Source organism: Aythya fuligula, chromosome 19, assembly GCF_009819795.1.
Source record: "Aythya fuligula isolate bAytFul2 chromosome 19, bAytFul2.pri, whole genome shotgun sequence".
NCBI classification, from domain to species: domain Eukaryota; kingdom Metazoa; phylum Chordata; class Aves; order Anseriformes; family Anatidae; genus Aythya; species Aythya fuligula.
The window spans coordinates 5,579,146-5,600,601 of record NC_045577.1 but is presented as its reverse complement, the minus strand read 5'-3'; the positions used below and the strand labels follow the sequence as shown (position 1 = coordinate 5,600,601).

The following is a 21,456-nucleotide window of genomic DNA, read 5'->3' as shown; positions in this document are numbered from 1 at the left end:
CCTCTGCCCAGAGGGAAGGAGGAGATGCTCCGGGCTGTGCTCGGTGCTGGGGGAATCCCGGTGCCCCAGCTGGGAGTTCGCTGGAGCCGTGGAGGTGCAGGGATTGGGGTGAGCCTTCAGCAGTGCTCTTGCAGTGCAGGGGCATCGTCCGGGATGCTGCAGCGAGCCCGGGGTTGGATTTGGGAGAAAATAAACAGAGTTAAGTGTTGCTCGTCTCTGGGTTCCCATTCAAGTGCAGCTAGGAACAGCAGAGCGAGCCAAGCACGACTTCCCTCTTGTACTGAAAAAATTATTACAGCATAATTATGTTCGTAGACTTGGAAAATGAAACATCTTTCTCAGTGGGCCTCAGGGCCAAAATAGATGCATTTTTATGTTATTTTTACCAGCGCAGTTTTTTTTTAGATGTCAGTTCCTTTTCACAATCAACGTGGAAGCGGCCGAGCTACGCGATCGTCCTTATGAAAATCTCCAGCCTATTTTTGCCGTGTTTGGGATTAGACGATGCGACACGTCCAAGGGCCTGCCCTGGAGACAGGGGCGTGGGTCGAAAGTGTCAGATGGTTAAAAACAGATGGCTTCTGGTTGTCTTCTGCTCTCAGCGCTTGTGTCGCATCAGTGGTTAATGTTTTAATGAGAGGCTGGAGGGGAGGTTGGCGCTGGCGTTCTCCCCGGCTGGACATCCCCATGGTGCTGGCAGTGGTTATGGTCTTTCATAGCCCTTCAGATTATTTCTGTAATCCCTTAGATTATTCCTTTTGCTGCTTCCCTTGTGTTTCTCCTCTCCTTTCCTTGCTGCGATGGGTTTGTGCGGTGGATGGGGTCCATGAGATCAGAGCTAGCTGCAGAGCAAACTTATCATGGATCCACCAGGAAAGGCGGATCGCCCTCGCTGGGCGAGCACGCACCACGTCGGGCACCTTGATCCGTGTCTGCATGCCAAGATCTGACGATAATGAGGGCTAATAATGTGCCAGCACGATAAACTGGAGCAAACCCAAGGCACAGCAGGCAGGACTATGGCCCTGGGAAGTGGCACTGCTGCCAGCCCCAGGGGATCTCTGCCGTGCTCCACGTGGGGTGGGTGTCGGGAGGGTGCCCCTCTGTCGTGTGTGCTGCCACCGTCGTGATCGCTGCCCTCAGCCTGGAGGGAAGTGGGGTTCACGAGAAGTTCTGAAAGGTTTCTCTGCCAAATGGCATAGCTGGGTGTTTTTTCCATGCCCCTGCGTTCCTCTTTTGGGGTTTTTGTGATAAAAGACATTACGCCCTGCATCCGATGTGCCAGCTGGCTTGCCGTTAGAGGTGCATGAGTGTGAGTGATGAACCCCCGTGGGCTGAGCAGCACCAACCCTCTGCATGAAAACAGGCCACCAATCTGCAGCCAGTCAGGTCTTGGTGCACATTTTCCCCATTAATGACCGGGGCAGAGACCACGTCCTGCAGCTGGACGTTTTTTCCATTCTTCTTGCCTGAAGCCCTTCTGTAATCTTAATGGAAAAGAAATCCTCCCTCCCCGTCCACCCATTCGTTATTGGAACTGCTAAACAGTCATCTTCAGCAGCTCTCTAATAAAAGGATGTCAGTTAGATGAAGCCCTGGAGAGCCGAGCTGCTTATGGGGAGCTGTTTCAACTTGATTCCTTGCTGGCTTTTTAATATACTTTAATACAGTTCTGGTCCTTTTTCTGCATGGTTTTTCCCCATCAAAGCTTATCTACCCTGCTCTGTTGTCTTACCATCACCTAGCTTTGCGTTGGGCTTGGGGGAAGGGGACGGTGCACGGCGCAGCGGAGATCTCGGTATTTATATCACAGATGCAAATTGGCGAGTGGCTCGGCTCTGGCCAGGTGGTGAAAAGCTCTGAGGTTAAAATTCTGGTAACGAACGTGCTTGCGGCACCGCAGCCGCTCACTTAAAGGGGCTGCACTTCCTCGTTTGTTTGTCTGTAGTTTTATTTGTTTGAACGTTGCTCTGGAGCGTGGGATCACCCTCAGCCTGCTCGCACCTCACCGTGCCGTGCTGTACGACTCCCACCGCCGTTCTCAGGCAAATCCATCCCGAGGTGCTCGACAGCAAAAAAAAAATAAAAGGCAGAAGGGCAGGCGAGCTGTCAGGACAGCAGACAGAGGAGGAAAAGTCATGGGCAGATGTACATTTATGGGGTATGCTGGACCCTGCCAGGAGGCAGCACTGAGGATCAAGGTGTCCTGTGCACAGCGCGCGGCTCTCCAGAGCCGCCCGGGACATGCTCTTGGAAAGACTTGATAAGATGTGTTTGCTCTGTGAGATTTATGGACAGGCCTGGCTGAGCTTCCCCTTCTAATATTTCATCTAATGTTCCTGTTGGTGCCGGGGAGGAGAGGCAGGAGAGCCTGGCAGCACCAGGGGACACGAGCTGCCGGCTGCCTGCCCTCTGATGGGGACCAGCAGGGCCATGCTCGTGCCTTGGCAGCTCCATTTTTCATGCAGAAACGTGCGCTGTTTTCCCAGGAAGGGCAGAGAAAGGGTCCCGCAGGAGTGATGCTGGGTTTGCCACTTCCCATAGCACATAGGTTGGGTCCTCACTGCTGGAAACCAGCGCAAGCGTGCTGGTTGAGCTGGAGCAGGCTTGATACGTTGAGCTGGGCACCCATGGGTGCTGAGATGCCAGCTCTGCCTCACCCTCCGGTGGCTTTCCTGGAAATCCCGGCTGTGCCATGGGTGCAGCAGTGCCGCAATATCCCCGATGGGACATGCAATTAATTTAGATCACCTGTACCTTGAAGGCAGTGGCTCGGCTTAGGGGTGCTGAGGCTCACCCCAGCAGCTCTGCTGGAGTCCCCAGAGGGCAACCGTGCTGACACTGTCACTGTCACTCGGCCCTGCTCCGTCCCTGTTTGTCCCCAGGCTCAGCAGGAGAGCAGCTGCGGAGCCCCTGGGGGTGCAAAGACATCATTGAGATGTCTGCAGGCCCATGGGGCTAATTGCTTTCGACGTGCCCCATCCCTTGCTCGTGCACCATGGAAGAGTTGTTCGGGTCCGTGCTGTTAACCCTGTTCGGGCTGTAATGAAGACATCCCACGTCCTGCATGGGCAGAGCCGGGTGATGATCGTGTGCTGCCCATGCTGGTTTTTTGTTTTTTTTGGGGGGGGATAAACTGGGGTAAACCGGGCTCAGACCCACACACAACATGAAGGAGAAGGGTGAGAATACGTGGGAATGCGCTTCTTGCAGAAGGATCCCAACAGAAATCACTTGAGTGGCTGGTTAATAAAAGTTTTAATAAATGCTGAGTTGTTTCGGTGTGCGGCCCGTCGCTTTCATCCGTGACTGTACAAATATCAGTGCCATCACCCACTATTGTGCCTGCGAACACTTATTACTGATAACGCTGGTATCTGTTGCAGTAGAAAGCACTCCATGAAAAATACATAAGTGGGGCCTTTGTTAGGAGAGCGCTGCCGCCGCTTCTCCCCGCTGCGATAACCGGCTGGGGCATTTTGCTGCGTTTTCCCTCTGTGATGCAGCGATCCCTATTTTTGATTCCTCTCCCTCCTTAACCCCTCAGCTCCCTTCTCTCGCAGCTCTCGTTCCCCAGGTGGGATTGATCCCAGGGTGATGGGGACAGGAGACAGCTGGAGTGAGGGGGGTGGGTCTGGGCTGGGGCTGGTCCCTGCTTTCTGGGCAAAAGCAGGGAGGAAAGGAGGAAAAAAGTTTGTGGGGAAAAAAAAAAAAAAAAAGCTTTAGAAGACCTTTTTTCAACATGAGCCAGTTTGTCCCCATTTCCCTGCCCTCTTCTCCATGGATATACTTATTCACAGTCCTGTTGGGTATCGGGTACCGGCCAGGGTAAGTGATCCCGTGATAAATATTGCAGAGGAGCTGATGTGGGGCTGCTCGGGCTCGGGTTTGTTGGTTCCCAGAGAGCCAGCCCAGGCTGCTGCCGGGAGCACCCTCGGTGTTCGCATGGAACCGACTGCCCCTCCCCAGGTCTGGCAGGAGGGGTGGGGAAGAACCCCCCGATCTCGTGTCAGCTGAGTGATGGAGAGCCCCGATCACACTTCCCATGTTCCTGGCGTGCCTCGTTTGCTCCGTGGAGCTGCATTTTATGGGATGCACCAGCTGGAAAACACGTCCTGCTGATGGTGAGGTCCCTCTGCGGTGCTCTTGGACCAGCTGGTGGGGGGAGAATCCCAGCTCTCGTGTGAGCTGCAGGGTGCCTGCGGATGCTGCGGGATGAGCTGTGTCCCTGCTGGGGCTACCAGGTGACACGGGTCACCCTGTGGGGTGAGTCTGGAGGTGGTGACCCCGGGGTGGTGCAGCCCTGGTCCTTCGTCCCTGCAGGTCCCAGCCCATGTGAAACGCTGCCAGCCCTGTGCACCAAGCCCTTGGGCTCGCTCAGCATCACTGTACGGGATGGTGCCAGCCAAAAAAAGCAATGCTGAGGCTGTGGGGCTGTGGCAGGAGCAGGATGAGGCTCAGAGCTATGGTTTTTTTTTGGTTTGGGTGGATCCTGCTCAGCTGCCCCTGTGGAGCTGTGGTGCTGGAGCCACCTCGGTGGCTTCTTGCCCTCACAGGGTCAAGCCCCAGCCTGGTCACCGCTGCTTGTGGAGCCCCCCGACCTCTCCAAACCTCATTTATGGCCAGCTAGGGAGAGAATTTGCTTAGTTTAATGTTTACTTTGCAAATGTAATTTCAGAGAGGGGGAATACTTGCATAAATATACACTCCTCGTCTCGCCGCCTTGTTCCTTCTAGTCACTCAGACATGTGATTTTACTCCTCCAGCTGTAAAGCCGAGCGTGCGAGTGTTAAATTGTTAAATAAGTCAAACATAATGATTCGAGTACCCAGCATAATGCTTCAGAAGCGCAGGATCTGAAATCCGACACAAGGCGCGCGGGCAGACGCCTTTGTGGAGATGGTGCTCCTGAGGGGGCCGTCATTTTGACAGGAATATATTTTCCCCCCTTTTCCCTCCCGCAGCCCCGACTCGCACGGGCTCGATGCTTTCGTGGAAGTCGTGTCCGCACGCGGTTCGTTTGGGTGTGGGATTATTCAACCCTTTCAGCTCCATCCCTGCGGATCCGCAGGCTGATGGAACGATACCCGCTCAGCTCGGCGTGGGGGCCCCGACATGAAATGAAAGGTTTTGTTTTGTTTTGTGTTTTTTTTTTTCTTTTCTGAGGGGCAGGCCGAGCTGCTTATCTCTTGGTAGCGCTATCAAACACGGCAGCCCAGGCACAGCGTCTACATCTGGCCAAAATATGTCGTGGGGGAAAAAAAAAAAAAAAGTTGTTTTGAGTAAAACCTCGTCCTTCGTAGCAGATGGGGAAATACTCATTAAAACTGAATTTTCAGTGACATTTTTTGCCCGAAGACGTAAAATGGTCTGTCTGAAAGTCTGTGGAGTCAAAAGAAACATTGCTTTTTGTTTTCCTTTTTTTTTTTTTTGTTTTCATTTTTATTGGATAAAAACGAGACGCTTATTGGTATCTTTCAGAGCAGAAAGAAATCTCTCATTTCTGCTGCCCGACTTCCCAAAAGCCGAGGTTTTTGCCAGGCTGAGCTTTTCTCTGAGGCCTTTAGCAGCTGCGGTGGGCACGTGGGGCTGCTGGAGCTGGCTCTCGCCTGGCTTTTTGGGGGTTTCACGCTATGCAAAGCGCCTCGTGCAGCGGTCACCTCAGTTGCTTTGCTTGCTGGTGGCGTGGAACCAGCACCACTTTTATTGCAAAAATCTCTCTTTTGGACCCATAGCACCAATTTGCAGGGGTGGCTTTTGGGATGGGGCGTGAGGTGTTGGCCTTTACTTATAATGCTCTCCAGACCTTGCAGGCCCACCCGTGTGGGGCCAGCAATTCCCGTTCCCCCATGGGGGTCCCCGTGGCAGGCATCCCCCTGGCTGCAGGGCCCCCTTTGTCAGCGGGGTTCCTTCACAACCTCAGCCCTAAATACTCCATCCCGTGTTGAAGTGGCCCTATATTCACACACGCAGATTTATCCCTTTTTTTTTTTTCCTCCTTCCCCCTGCAACCCAAGCCTGACCACAGCACCACCCAGCTGCTCTTTGTCTCCAGTGACTGATTAAAAGGCTGGAGGAGAGAGCATGTGGTGGCTGGAGCTGCGCTTTCCGCCCTGTGCCTCACCGTGTGATTACGCCTGTGTATTTTTGGCATCGCTTCCCCGTAACGGGGCTGGAGCTCGCTCTTTACAGCCTATGTAATTTTAACGTGGCATGCTGAAATTCACCGAAGCTTCTGGTTTCCGCAGATTCCGCTTTTGCTCAATCTGTTCTTATTAATTTTTAAACACTCGCGTTTCAGCGGTAGATAAACAGCTGGTGACACCTCCGGAGCCGCGGAGCTCTCCCAGCACAGCCCCCAGGACCTCGCTGCTTCAGGGTGCAAGCACTCGCCGAGCCCTGCTCCCACCCATCCCTGAGCCCAATTTGCTCTTTCTGCCCTTGCCCAATTTGCAGCCAATTTGCTCTTTCTGCTCTTTCAAGCCATTGCATTTTGCTATGGTCAGAAGGGCCAAGCAGGGCTCATGGTGGAGCATCCAGCTGGGGATTCTGCCCGAGCATCCCTGACAAAGCTATTTACATTCCTCAAATCACTGCCTGAAAACATCACGCCTGATCCTTTCTGTCCTTTTCTTTTCTCGAAGGCAGCCAAGATCTAATCTTTGATTTTTTTTTTATTATTTTTTTCTAACAGCTGCATGGATTTGCTAGGTCTGCAGGGACCCTTAGATCATCCTGTCTCACCCTCTGTACAGTAGTGACCGTAGAAACCCATCCAGCTTCCCTTCCGCCCCGTAATTTGTGAGCTGTGACTGTACACATCCCACTGAGGGAGCCAATATTTCGGACGTGTTTCACTGCAATTCTTTCACCTGCCAGCTTGCAGCGCGTTGTGAGCACGTGGCAGTAAGTGTGGTGTCTGCAGAGGCAGCTGGATGGAGCGGAGACTAAATTTAACCAGTGCCACCAAATCAAAGCCCTTTATGGGTATATTTATCCACCGTTGCAGCACAAGCAAGGACTGTAGGTTCTGGCTATCAGTGTCTCTGGAAAGCTACCTTGTGGCTTTCTTTTTCATCAGCCCAAGGCTCCTGCCTTTCTGCAGGGGTGTGCATTCACAGACAGAATGGTATCAATGCATTTATTCCCTGTCACAGCTTTTTTGTGGAAGCAGGTAGTCGTGTACTGGACATACCCGTGCTCATGGTGCTTTTAGATTATCCTCAATAACCTGGAAAAATCAGGCAGTTGTTTCTGATGGGAAATTTCCTGTGTCCTCTGCATGGGAGGAAGGAAGCAAGGTGTGTGCTCTGCTGGCCTCTGGGAGCGCATCTTCCAGGAATCCTGCATCCCTTCTTCCTTTGTTAGAGAAACCTGGGGAAGGGGATAAAATGCCCCATGCTCAACGAAGGCAATGCTTTTGGGAAAAAATAGTCATAACCCGAATTAACATTTCATAAGTTTGGAAAGTGAGGTTTGCTTCCTTGTGCCCCGTGCTTGAACTGTCGCACCGTGCTCGAGGTGAGCTTTCCAAAGGTTGCCGGCTGCATATGAGCACAGGGCCTTATATTTACACATAACCGAGGCTGAAGCAGGCAGCTCTGTAGCACGGAGTGATTTCTCAGCTGGAAGAGCAGTTTTCAGGGTCACGGAGCAGGCCCCGGTGATGTGAGGGGCTGCGGCTGCGAGCCAGAGCATCGCCAGCAGCCGGGGGCTTGAAGCCGTTTACCAGGCATCAGTGCTGAACCCAAGGGAGAAGGGCTGGGACCTGGGTGGCTTTGGGGAATTTTGCTTGGCAAGCCAGCTTGTAATAACAAGAAAAAAACCCAAAGTTTACAAGGTGCTTGTCTCCTCTATGGTGGCCAAGAGAAGATGGGAGTTAATGAAATGAAGGCTATGCTTGCTTTCCCATGCTTTGTCATCTAACAGCCGCTCTTTCTCTTGCTTTATCTACTTATTTCTTTATTTTTATATTCTATTTTTTTCTGCTTGATGTCGCTTTGGGTTTTGAGATGCTGGCGGCAGGGCAGCAGGAGCCACATCCCTCTGTCATGTCACCACCAGGGCAGACCAGGGCGGCTCAGGAGGTGGAGGGCTGGTTTCCTCCAGCACACATCGTGCTGCTCTTCTGGGCTTCTGGTACTCGATGCTGTGCAAATAAACACGTTTCACCAGCTTGGCGAGCCAGGAGCAGCCCAAAGGGCCTTGATCCTAATGGGGTTCTCGTTGCAAGCCCTGGGTCTGGTGCAGCTGCAGTCCTGCACACAGCATCAAACAAATCACAGCAGCCGTTTGCAGCCACATCCAAAAAGCTGTCTTTTAGGATGCACTTGAAAAACTGCTATAGCTCCCTACATCCTTTGTGTACTTTCAGATTACAGAAATTTATTTGAGCTTAGACAAATTTAAACTGCTCTCCCCAGCGGCTTGTGATGGTGAAGCTGCAGCAGCAGAGCTTCGGGAGGGGCTTTGCTAAGCCAGAGCTGCAGGGGCAGAGGTGGGAGCTGTGCTCTGCTCGAGGTGCAGCACCCAGCTCACAGATGAGGTGCTGCTGCAAGACGTTGTGGGCTCAAAGCCAGAGAAATCAAAATGGAAAAGCCTCCACTGCTTTTGGAGGACTTGCACTAACCGGTGTCTGTTAGCCTGGCTCAAGCTCAGAGCTGACCCCATATGTTTGTTTGGTGCCAGGGATTCCTCGGGCTGTGCTTGGACTCTCTGAGCCACAAAAGCTCAGTGTGGCAGCAGGGGACAAAGCTGTCCCTGTGCCTGCGTGCACGTATCCAGCTCCTGGTGCTGGCATCTCCTGCCTGGGTTACTGCTCTGGTGCTGGGGGGTTCAGTGTGGTTGGAGAACCACCCGTCTGCGTGCCACGGCCGTGCCTGAAGTCAGGGGGATCTGCAAAATCCAAATAATTGGCTTTTTGGCGCCGTCGCTAGTGTTCCTCTTAAATACTGCTGCACTTTTTTCTTTAGCAGCTGGAATAAAGATGAAGGAAATAAGCCGAGGAGAATTTCAAGCCCTCTCTCTTCAGTAGGTAAATTGCCATTGTGCGAGTGAATTGGTTTCATATGGATGCTTCTGATTTCTCCCTGCATATGTTCATAAGCCTCTTTTGTGCTCCATATGCTTTTCTCTGACTGCCCAAATCTATTCCAGTGCAGAGTGGACACGGGAAGTTAAAGGTATGTGAAAATCTGTAATATTTTCTGCTTACATCCAAGGCCTTGATCAAGAAGGATTAAAGCTAATGCAGGCTAAAGCCAGTTTCTCGGAAGCGGGTTGGGATATCCCTGTCCTGCATCCGACTCGATGTTCTTTCCATCTGTTCCGACAAATCCAATCAGTGCTGGGGGATGGGGAACATCCTTTGGGCATCACGAGTTACCGAGTCCAGGAAAGTCCTTGAGCACAAGGAGGGGTGAGATTGCAGAGCGGGAGCCTCGCAAGCTGGGGGGGAAACTTAACCAAAACCACCCAAATCCAAATGTTTAACAAGCACGGCTCATTTCTACCCCAAGTTCAGCCTGTCGTGGGCTTTCCTATGGTGCCAGATGAGCGCCTCTGCCTGGAGCTGCTTTTTGTAGCACGATGGCTTGGCCACCCTGTGACTTCTGGTACTTGTATCAGTGCTTTGGCACCCTGGGTGACCCTTCCCCTGACTGTTCCTGGTAATTGTATCAGGAGGTATCACAGAGGTTACAGCCACCACGAGATAAGCTCCAAGCCCTGGGGGCAACACCGAGAGGCTTTCCTAGAATCTCCAAAGCCTGTGGGGACGCATTCCTGCCTGTCTTGCAGGGAAATGTTGCCGCTGGTGTTGCCTCCACGTGCTCGCACAACTTTGTGCATCTCCGTGGCGGCTTGCTCCTGCGTGCCAACAGGAGGTGATGGAGCCGAGCTCTGCATGGCCCAATTAGCCATTGTAAATGCATTTACCAGCATTTTAAGCTAATTAGCATTCAGGGCTTTTATTTTTTTTTTCTTTAAGCACAAAGGGCAAAGTGCCCAGCGCTTGTCACAGAAACTCTACTGGTTTGTACAGGTTGAGGTCAGGGCTGTTGGAGCCCGCATCTTCCTGCATGTTTCACGTCCTCCCACGCTTGAGCCGATTCCATCACAAACTTGCTACCTGCTTGTCACTTCAAAGGGAAGCAGGGAGGAGACGCAGCTACTTACTCGTTGCAGAGCTTTTTATTTGGCACCGTGTTACTGCTCTGTGACAGCCTTACAGGTGCCCTTGGAGCGCAATCCTAACGTCAGCCCCTTGATATCCGCGGGGATGTCCTGGTGCCTGAATGCCTCAGTGGGAATTTTTGGCTGCTGGGAACATCAGTGCCACTGCATCTGTGCTCACACTGTGCTTGTGGAGCTGGAGCAGGGGTCTGGGTGACAGCAGCCCCGTGTACAGGCACCATGGCAGCTCACCTGCACGCGGGCAGTGCTGGGCAGCAAGCAGGGGCATCGTGGGGCAGTGTGATCCGTAAAGCTGGTGAGGGTTTGGGGGGAGATTTTTGGCCCTTTCCCAGCTGTCATACCTCCTGCCCACCCCCAACGAACCTGGCCAGCAACTCTTTTTCTGCTAAAGGCTGGTTGATCTCCTCCTCCTTGCTTTTGGGGTCAGCTAATGCCGATCTCCCGGCACGCTGCCGCCCCATCACCCTGCCTGCCTTCATCCCGAGCTGCTCGGCATCCTTCCAGGTTAATTAGTTAATTACGGATCCACTGCATTGCTAATTGGGGCTGAGGGAAGGAGCCAGCTTGGCCAGGCGAGGCACAGAGCTGTGGAGCCCTGGCACGTGCCAGTCGGTGCCGCCACCCCAGCGGCTTCTGACTCCTTGATGCACCCCATGGCCGGGCACTCACCTAGGTGTCAGCTCTAGAAGCTCAGCCAATTCCTGGCTTAGCCACCATTGCTTACTGTTCCCTTTTTTTTTTTTTTTTTTTCTTCCTAATTTCCAGGAAAGTGTTGTTCCCTGGCTTCATCAGCTTTGTTTTCAGAAGGATGTACGTTTTTAGCCAGCTTTTGTAACTCTTACAAGGCTATACAGATGAACCCTCTCTATTTTTCTTAGAGGCAATTTTGCAACGTCCTTGGTCTCGGGGAAAGCAGCCAGCCCCTCGTCTCAGACTCCCCCATGCTCAGGCATTTCTGGGAATCCTCCTCATCTCTGGGCAGCTGGCAGGAGGATGCTGAAATCTTCGTTTTGCCTCCCATCTGGTTCCCATTGCCCAATTGTATTCCGTTATTGCTCTGCAAAAGCGGAACGTGGCTGGCTCGGGCTTCACAGACCAGCAAAGCCAGCCTGCACTTGGACAGGCTGGGATCACACGAGAAGTGAGGGGCAGCAGCGAGGGGAGGTGACACAGCGGTCCCTGGGCTCTGCTGGCACACTGGAGCCCCCCAGGGACACGAGGGTTGTGTTCAGGGGGGAGGAATGCCCAGGCAGCTCTCCTGAACGGACTGATGGTCAGAGAGAAGTGCACGGGTGTGAATGAAATTAAAATCTCCATCAGCACGTGTAAAACATCACATCTTCTGGACAGCAAGACAGGACAAATCCTCTGCTAAAGCCAGTCCAGGATGGCTCTCCTGTGTCTGTCCCGTTGGGGCATTTGTCCAGTTGCCATCTCCGACAAGCCAAGGATGTTCTTTGTGGTTTGCTAGGAGGGACGGGGCGCCCTGCAAGCCTGCTGTTTACCCACATGTCCCTCTGATCCTCGTCTTGTTTCACGCACTGCTGCACACCAGGGCTAAGATGGTTTCGGCTCCTGTTTAATTAATGCTGTTCCGTATCATGCAGAAATGTGAGATGGCTGGTGCCACCTTACACCCACACTTGTGGCACGTTGGTGACTCATTCCCAAGTCAGCGTTTAGAGGTGCTAACAAGCTTTTCCCACAAATAACTTTTGGGACATGGAAGCTTTTCGTTTGCCTTCCTTTCTCGTGCTAACAGCTGGCTTATTTCCAATGGCTTGCAACTTCTGTGCAAATTGACTTTGCAGGAGGATGTGGAATTGGAAAGTCGCCTCCCCTGTGACCATCTGAGTCACACCACCGGGTTTTGGGGGACCTGATGTGCACGACAGCCCTCTGGGACCTCCCGGAGCGTGCTGCTATGGGCAAAGTCATCGCTTGACACATTCCCAGTAGGAAATCTCCTGTATTCCCCTGCTGGAGGTGCAGCGTGCTTCCAGCAGCACGTACAGTCTCAGTGCCTGCTGGCTGTGGTGTTAGTTCACTTCCTCAAGTGCTTGGATTTTTTTTTCCCCGCTCTTTTAAAGTCCCATCAAAGCTGGCTCCCCGCTTCAGTCGTTGCCAGGACGTCAGATAGTGATGGCAGAGGTAACTGCATGAGACAGAGACTCAGCATCCGTGTGGGAGAGGAGAGGCCATTAGGTAGCAGAATAAGTATTTATTGCTGTTGTGTTAGAGGCACTTGGCAGTGTAAAGAAAGCCTCGAGGTTTGTTTCGGGGCATTGATTTCTGTGCCTGGGGGCGGTGAGGAGCTGCACGGCGCATCCAGCTGCAGCTCTTGGTACTTCTGCGTGTCCAGCGGCCTTGCTCTTGCCCTCTCCTGCCTTTGCCTCGTTTCTGTGTCCCGGGAGGTGAGGGACCTGCTCTGTGTTGGTCCTGGCTCTGAGGGTTGGCTGTGTGATGGGGACATCCCTATTACAAAAGGAACCGAGGAGCACAGGTGCCTCCTTATGGCCTTAGGGACCAGGGACTAAGAGGTGAATGAAAACATTCCCTCCAACACCGTGTGATAGGGAAAGACAGGTCAGTGCCATAAATATGGGAAAGGGGCTGTATGTGTCGGGGAAGCTTCTGACAGCATGGTACAGTGCAGAGCTTTTCTACCATTAGCTATAAATCCACCTGAGTTCCTCTTTTCTCCTCCTTGTCAGGAGATATATCAGTTTTTGCAATGCCTGCCCACTGTTGTAAGGCTGCACAAGAACGGATGCTGCCCCCAAATTCCTCGAACGAGGCATGTTGGAATGATACAAGACCTGTTCCTACTGCAAATCAGCAGAGACTTTGCCAGTGACTTTGATGAAAGCGTATTTGCATCCCCAACACTTAACGTGGGCAAATCATGGGCTTAATGCGGCATGATGCTGGCTTTAATAACCCTTTTTTCAAAGGACCAGCCGAGCAAATCCATACTCCCTGCCCGCATACCCAGCGGGGTGATGCTGATCGCCTCGGGATGGCCTCCTGGACCTCTCGAGTGAGGGCTGTAAAAGCCCTGTACACACTCAAGCCCTTTATTTTTAATTACACCTACACAGGTGCCCTTTTCTGATGGAGTCCCTCCCCTGCCGCTCTGCAAGGAAATAACGCAGACCTTTGGTGCACCCTCCTCCTGCTTCCTTGGAGGAGTTGTTGGTTTGGGTAAAGGTGCTTTCATCTGGAAAGCGCATCTCTGACGAGGCACTGCTGTTAGGGGGCTTAACCTCATTATCCTGAGAGGTGTAATCGCTTGTCCCTGTGACCATAACGCAGCCTGACACGGGCGCTCTGAGCTGTGGCTAAGAGGTCTCGGGGACAATCTGTGTCAGATGCTCACTTCAGATTGTTTTAACCCTTTGCTACTCTCGAGATCAAGGTTCCCTTTAGAAAAGGAAGGTCTGGCCATCGTTGGTGAATTTTGGAAGCAAAATCTAGCTTGTGCCTGCAGATCCTGCTCCCAGCGTGCAGACTGGGTGCCCAGCTAGGAGTCCAGCTTGCCGTGAGGCTGGTGGCCTTAGCATCCCTGGTGAGCTCTCCTCCTAATCAGCATCTGGGCTTTAGGATTGCATTTACCACTTGAAAACAGCCCTTAATGCTTCACGCACAGCTTTAAGAGGTCAGGGGAGCTGCAAACCTGGAGGTCCTATCCTGTCTTAGCAGTGCTCTCAGTGCAGGACAGGGCTGCACCCAGAGATGTTAGTGCAAGGAATTCCCTGCGACATCTGTGGGATGCTCAAGGGGCAGCAGACACCAGCTGTAGGTTTAATGTTTGCTGTGCTTGTCGGGCCTTATAGGTACTGTGCAGTAGCATGCAGAGCGTAAATAATGGATCCGGAGCAAGCAGGTTGTGTTTTAGCTGCGCATTTGGGGCTGGCTCACATGCTCTGGGGCTGACAGAGTGCTGCAGGACGCGGGGCTGGGTTCCCCGAGGTGTTAGTCATGGGAGAGGCGCATGCAAAAAGGCAGTGATGGGAAAAACTGCTGGGGACACTTTGGTTTGCAAATATCCTGCCTTGGCTGTGAGCCCCCGTGTGCGTGTGGAGCTGGGTGCGAGGTGCTGGGGTGGGTGCTGGGCCCTGGGGGTGCAGCGATGCTCCCCGGCAAGTGGGTGGGCAAAGGTGTGCAGGGACCACTGCCACCAGCACCACGAACTGAGCTGTCTGGGGCACGTCCTGCTGGCGCCTCGCAGCAATCTCACAGCTGCTTTGGTTTGGCAGCCTTGTCCCTGCACCTCTTCACGATGCTGGTGTTGCTGTTGGATGCCGTTACCCAGCTCAGGACTAATTGAGCCAGCTGGTATCCAAGCTTGGGGTCTGCTTCCCAGCCACACTGAGGCAGGGGATTTGGTCTGAGGATTTTTAGTTTATTTTATTATTTTTATTTATGTTTCGTTCTGTTTTATTTGCCCTTCCTGAGTTTAGGTGTCAAATCATTCCATGTGATTTCGGGCTCTGAAACCTTTCCCCCAAGAAGCATGTGCACAGAGGTAGCAACATCAAGGTTTCTGCCCAGGCTTATCGCTGCTGTGCTGAGCTCCTGCCTTCATCCAAAGCAAATCCTCTTGTTCTGGGAACGCACGACGACCTCACTAGGGTCTGCACAAGCCACGAGCCTGGCTCCAGCCCCTGCAGCTTGCTCCTAACTGCAGGGTTAGGGAGTTCCTCGTATGCAAAGTGTATTCCAGCCCAGCTGCCTCGGGTTGTTTTTGCAAATAACGAGAGTTTATTTTAGTTTTCTCGATGTGCAGAGATACCGCTAGAAATAAACAATGCTGGAGGAAATAGAAGAGCAGTAAGCATATTAATTTATTTTTTGTTTTGCTTTAGTTTATTTTTAAATCCGTAATTCCTAAAAGAAAGCATTGGCTCTAAGGAAGATGAATATTAATGGTTTTCTTACGGTGTGGGGCTTTTGCTGGTTTGGTTTGTTTGTTTGTTTGCACAAATCCCATTTCTTTGCTCAGCCAGGATCTGTGCAAAGTGACCGGTGAATTCGAGGAACCTGGCTTGAGACCTGCTTTTGTTTCTGGAAGCGCAGAACTCGGTGCCTTTTGAACATGAGGCTCTCCGTGAGGCCTCTGGTGCTCAGGCTCTGAAGCCGTGTCCCTGGCCCTCCCGCTGCCCTCCTGCTCGGGCTGATCCACAGCCACGCTCTTGTACCGTGGGGCACGAGGTTGGTGAATGATCAGCTGGATTGTTTGGTTTGGCTCATGGCAGCAAACCCGAGAGCTGGAATGCCAGGAATGCAGAGAGCGTCCCTCACCCTGCCCGGGGAAACCACCAGGGATTTCCCAACCCAGTGCAGGTCAGCTGCTGGAACCAGTCTGTGGGTTACGGCTACCTCTGCCTGCACTTTGTACCCCCAGAGCTCTGTTCCTGGCATCTTGTTGTCACCTTAGACCTAGCTTTTACGGCAACATGTGCACACTGAGCGCGGCTTTCTTGGAGGAAGTTCCGCTGAGAACTGGATAAAGTAATAATAATAATAATAACCTGCATGAGACCTTATTTAAGCCTACAGCCCGCCTCCTCCCAGAAGACAAATGCGCCCATACAAGTGTGTTTTTCCCAAGCAGAGTGTAGAAATGACTCTGCAAAACCTCCCCCTGCCGGTACTGGGCACGGGGTTTTCCCCTGGGCTGCGGGATGGGGCACGGCACTGGGCTGTGCCATGGACTTGGTCACTGGAGCCCTCTCCAGCATGGTCCAAGGGAGCTGTACATTTGGGAATTGTTGCTCAAGGCTCCTGGTGTGCTCCTGTAGCACTTTGAGGATGCTGCAGCCTCAAGACTGGCTTCATAGGTTCGAGCAGTGGGGATGCCCGAAGGTCTGAACGTCTGAAGTAATTGGCATAAATCATCGGGGAGCTGATAAGAAGTCTGGGGGCGTGCTGTCTGCCTCGGGAAACAAAGCTTCTGCGTTTCCAGCCTGCCTTAAAGGAAAGGGGAGGTATAAATAACCGGCGAACTGTAATTCCACTTAGTGTCATGTCTGTATTAGCTGCGTTAATATGTCCTAGAACTGCAGGAGCAACTAAGCCTCAGATGAGATCAGGGACTCCTTGTGCCAACTGCTGCTTGGCTGCATAGCGCAGCAGTTCCTGCCCTGCCTAATAGAAAACGATAGCCGGGAGTGGCAGGAAGTATTAACTGCGTTTCTCAGCACATAAGAACCTGCTTTATGGGGAAAATGACACAGTTTAGCAAACACTTAAGGATTTACTTACTTTTAAGAATGCTGTTTAATCCTGTTGAAATTGAAAGGATTACTTGTTCTTAAACGCACGCTTGGTGCTTCCCTGGCTGGGGCTGGCACAGGAGCTAGGGTTGTGCGGGGCTTTCCTCGCCCCCAGCTCCTCCTTAGCGAAAAATAAATAAATTCCTCCTTGGAAAAACCCTGCTGGGTGCTGGACAGTCACTGCTCACTCTTGTTTTTGGAGGTGTAAGGCTTCTTTGTACCCAATCCTTCTCAGAAAGTGGGTCGCTTCGCTGCGGCCGTGAGCATGGATTTGGAGCCTGATCACAGGCAGGCTCACCCGGAACAGGTCCCGGGCTTTGATGTGCCAGGATGCTCAGAGATGTGGGGGTTTTGTGAAAGAACAAAGCAAAAAGCCCTGGTGTGGAGAACAGCGTGCTTCTCTTAGATTTCCCTGGAAGTCAAACCGTCATCGTATCTGTCTGAGTCATAAATTGATCTCTGGGCTGTGCGAGCCTAATAACAGAGGGCAGACAAGACTCACCTGCTCAGGAGGGGATGTCCCTGGGTCCACACGGTGCCCCCAGCCCCTGGCTTGTGGTCCCTCCAGCTGGCAGCCGGGCTCTGCCTTGAGCCCATGGGCAATAATGGGCTTGGTGCCACTTCTCGCCCAGCCTGGGTGCAGTCGGTCTGGCAGGATTTAGAGGTGGGATGCTGAAGCACAGGGGTTTAATAACATGGGCAGAGCAGTCTTTTAGGTTGGTGATAATCTGGGGAGTAAGACCTGATTTCTTGGAGTCCCAGTTATGCTTTAACAATTATATTTGCAGTTTGAAGGGCGATGTTACCAGAAGTCATATCTTTGCTTGACACTTCCCAAAACCAAAGCAAACAAGAGACGGCCAAGACAGGACTGTGAGAGGGACCAGGAGAGCCAGGCTGGCTCAGTGCCCCCCCAGGATGGAGGTGGGAATCTGGTGGGCGCCTGCAGCATGCTGGCCACAGAGCAAGTGGCCAAAGCACCTTTTGTGGAGGAGTTCAACCTTTGCCCGTGCTTCTTTTTTGTTAGATTACAGTAAAATGGGGAACTTCGCTGCATTTACATTTGTGGGGCTACACTTCTGCTGGAGGAGCTTTACGGCTCCTCTTCTGGTTGCCCAGTAATTATGGGCCGTGATCAGCAGCTCCAGGGCATCGCTGGAAAAGGCAGGCAGGCGGGGATGGTGTCCTGATTGCCAGCCAGATGGGATCCCGAGGGTGAGAAATAGGCCAAAACAGGCTCATGACAACCGTGGCAAAAATGATGTTTTGTCTAATTAAAAAAATCCCTTATCCATATCTTCTGATTAGAGGGAACTGTCAGGGGTAGCATCTTATTTAAATAAATAAATAAATAAGTGGAAGGCTGTTTTGGTAATGCTCTGTTTTGTTAGAAGTATCATACGGGGGACGATAAAGGCTCTGAGGTGAGCAGAAAATCCCCTCTTGCTCTGCGGCTCCTCTCTGTGCTAGATGCCCATCGGGGACATTTTATACCAGGGCGAAACTTGGCCAAGTTTTGCCATTCACAGCGTCTCATTTGCCTCGTTGAATAATTCAGCATCTCTGTTCTCCGAGTGGAAGTCGGCTGCAAAATGCCAGGCTGTGGCTGCTCCTTTGTTGCTGCCCTGACTTTGGGTCCGAGCGTGGGGACAGGAGGCCAAAAGCTAGGACAGGAGGAGACAGATTTGGAGCACGAAGCATCGGTTCTGCTGCAGCCGGAGGAGCTGAGGCTCAGGGGCATCCCGTGGAGCCACGTGTGTGCGTCCCCCAAACTGAGCTTGGGGTTTGCACACAGAGGGAAGGATTTGCATGGGGATCCGTGATCCGACTCTGGTTGGCATTTTTGGGTTTAGGTGCGGGGCAGCTCCAAATGTCTGCAGTGTTCGACTTCATCTGCCCAACAGAGAGCCTGGGGTTGAGGGCCCTGGGCACGGGGACCTCTCCTGAAGTCCTTTATGTGCGTCCTGGACACAGGCACCTCAATTCATTCCAGTGGGCAGGAAACCATTACAAAAATAATAGGTTTGTTTTTCATTCTAGCTTGGAAATGATGAATATCACTAAAATTTGTAGTTTTGGATCTGTAAGTGCCCGAAACCATTCTTTGTCTTCACTTAAAACCCTGAGTAGCGATTAAAAAAGGAGAGTGCATCAAAAATGAGAGTTTTCAGAAAAAGCTGGTGTCTTGACTGCTCTTGATTGCGATGCTGGTGAAAATATTTCACGCTGAACCCGTCCTGTCTGCTTTCTCCAGAAGAAGGCAATGGTCTGCGCTCAGCTCTGACCTCTTTGGTGCTTCTTTATGGAAGTGTGAGTAGTCAAAACCTTTCAACGTCGGAAAGTTTGCCTCAAAAAGAGGTAGTAGAATGAGGCACGAGGCGCTATAGACCTTTTGAAATAAAGCACAAAGTAAGACGTTTTTTTCCCCAGTGGTTCTCAATGCTGCATAAAACCCATTGGAGCAGGTCTGGTGGTATTACAGGAGCTGCAGGACCGAGCTTCCCTGGGTGACGCTGCTGGATGTGTATCTTTATAGCTGAAGGTTAAGGGTCTTTTATGCTCAGTGGTAAAAGCAGAAGCGGTGTTTGCTCAGAGAGTATCCTCCGAGCCCTGACGGTGATGTGCTGTGACACTGATGGGGGCACTGGAGCACATCCATTTCAGTGGATGGCTGTGGGAGCAGAAAGCTCAGCCCCAAATCCCGTGCTGCGGGTCCTCAGGTGCCCTCCTGCCTTGCTCTGTCTTCAATAAGCACACCAGGATTTTTTTTTTTCTCTCATTTCCAGGTGATCTCGGCAGTATCCAGGCTCTCCTTCCACAGTATTGCTCAAACCAAAGGAATTAGGTAAGATCCTTTCGATGTGATACTTTAAATGTTGTATCTCTATATATACTCATAGCATTTAATCACATCAGAAACATCAACGGGACTGGGATAAATTAGGGTTAAGCAGACACTGAGGATGTAAAAGCACCTTTCCAGCTGCTCAGGAATAGTTTAAAAAGAAAAAAAGAAGTGAAAAAGCCACAAAAATGTAATGCACCAGGGAGGGACAAAGGGTGGGGCTGAGTTTGTGGTGATGGAGGCTTTGCTTTGGTCTCCTCTGCTGCTGCCAAGCAATTCCCCTTGTCCCAGGAGGTCAGAAATGCCCATCCCCTTCCTTGCCACCCCCTGTCCCTGTCCCCTGGGCTCACACCCGCTGTCCTCCCAGGGACTTGGTGATGTCGGGAGCTGCAGGAGTGACCCGGATTCGCCAGCAACTGGGAAATCTCTTCCTGGGGTGAGAAAGGCACCTGATGGCTGCCTGTCTGATGGGGGCAAATAAATGGCCTGGCCTCAGCGAGAGCTGCCTGCTGCCTCGGCTGCTCCTGCCTGGAGCCCTGGAGAAGGGCTTTAGGAAAGCAAACAGCCCCATCCAGCAGAGCTCTGACCCGCTTTGCTCAGTTCAACCCAATTTGTTTGCAATTGGTTCCCTTGTTTGCGTGCATTTATATTATTAATCAGGCAGCGTCTGCTCATTAGGCTGAGATACAACTGGGAAGAGTTCTCAGCCTGAAGAACCTTTCCTCCCTTCTTTTTTAATTGGTAGTTGTTTTTTTTTTTTCCCTTTCCCCTCCGTCTCCTATGCCCCAAGCTGTAAAACACTTGCTTTTTTTTTTTTTTCCTTGGATCTTGTCTTGCTGCTGTTCTGATCAGGGTGTAGCATCACACTGGGCTGTGGCTGCGTCCTGGGGCCAGCCCCAAACTGTGGGGCCAGCTGTGGGGTTTAGGACTGGATGAAGCCCCCCCCCCTTTTACTCCTAGCCCCGCCACCCATACCAGCCACCCCACACCACGATTTTTACGGCCTGAACTTTATTTTCTTAACATCACGCTTTATTTTTCCTGCCTTGACTGCACTGATATTGCTGGAGGGGAACAGCTTTTCACGTGTAAAACAAACTCTGAGTCTTCCCATCTGTTAAATCCAAACCTGACAGATCCCACCCGGAGCGGGGGGAGATTCGGGGAGCGAAGGAAAGCACAGGGAGGGATAAAGGCGTGCTCTAAGTTAGGGGCTATTTATTATCAAGGATAGCCCAGAGTCCTGGGGAAGGTTGGTTTGCTGCTCGGGATGCAGGCGTCTTGTGGACGTGCTGATTTTTTTTCTCGTTCATTTTACAACCAGCATTTACAGTCCCCACTAAAATCCCTTATCTTGGAAGCCTTTTGGCACCGTAATTACACAAGAATAGCAGAGAGCTTAGCGGGGCTTTGTGTGTAGCTCTGTTTTCCCTGCGTATTAACCCTGCTCCTCCTCCCCATTGTAAGCACAGAAAATGCTCTCCCTCCCTTCAGCCCGAAAATCCCCCCACGGGGCTGTTTCTTCCCATCACCGCCGTCCCCCACAGTGCCAGAGCCCTCGTTTTGCCCATTGCTGCCAGGTTTTTTTTTTTTCTAGCTAGATGATTTCTTGCTGCACCATCACCTGAGCTGAGGTGAGAAGCTGATCTCAGATGAGTTCGGACAATCCGGGGGAATCTGCTGTAAATTAATCAGCAGCCCCAGCTCCCCAAGGGGACTGCTTGCTGGGGTCCCTTGCTTTCCCTCCGGGGAGATGCTGCCATTAGAATAAAGAGGAAAAATCTCGTTGGCTTAGGCACAGTGCTCAAAAAAACACGCTAAACACTGTGCAGTTCACAGTATGGATGCGGGTCTGTATTTTAGGTCTAGGGCTTCAGGATGAGGCAAATTAAGAACGAAATAAGTCCACCAGCCTATTACGTGTCCTTAAGTAAGTTCTATGGCATGCAGGGTAGAAAAATAAAAATCAATCTTCTATGCTGTTCAGTGAAGAAAATGTAAGTCTTTCTTGCTAATAATTTGTGGATTCATGAACCTTGCCAGAGAATGCCTGTTTCACAGAGTAAATCAGATAGCTATCAGGATAGCTCTGTGGAGATGACAGAGTGTTTCTTCCGAGGAACAAGCTACAAGCAGCAG

At 51.9% G+C, this 21,456-nt stretch overlaps 1 protein-coding gene across 5 annotated transcripts in view; it reads left to right on the top strand.

The window, feature by feature from the left end:
* The window catches only part of VAV2 (vav guanine nucleotide exchange factor 2), a 120,593-nt gene that overhangs the window by 58,849 nt on the left and 40,288 nt on the right, over positions 1–21,456 (top strand). For all 5 annotated transcript variants that reach the window (XM_032200268.1, XM_032200266.1, XM_032200267.1 and 2 more), the window contains exon 3: positions 19,259–19,317. In XM_032200268.1, the coding sequence (XP_032056159.1) occupies positions 19,259–19,317 (59 nt within the window). The remainder of the gene's footprint in view (positions 1–19,258; positions 19,318–21,456) is intronic.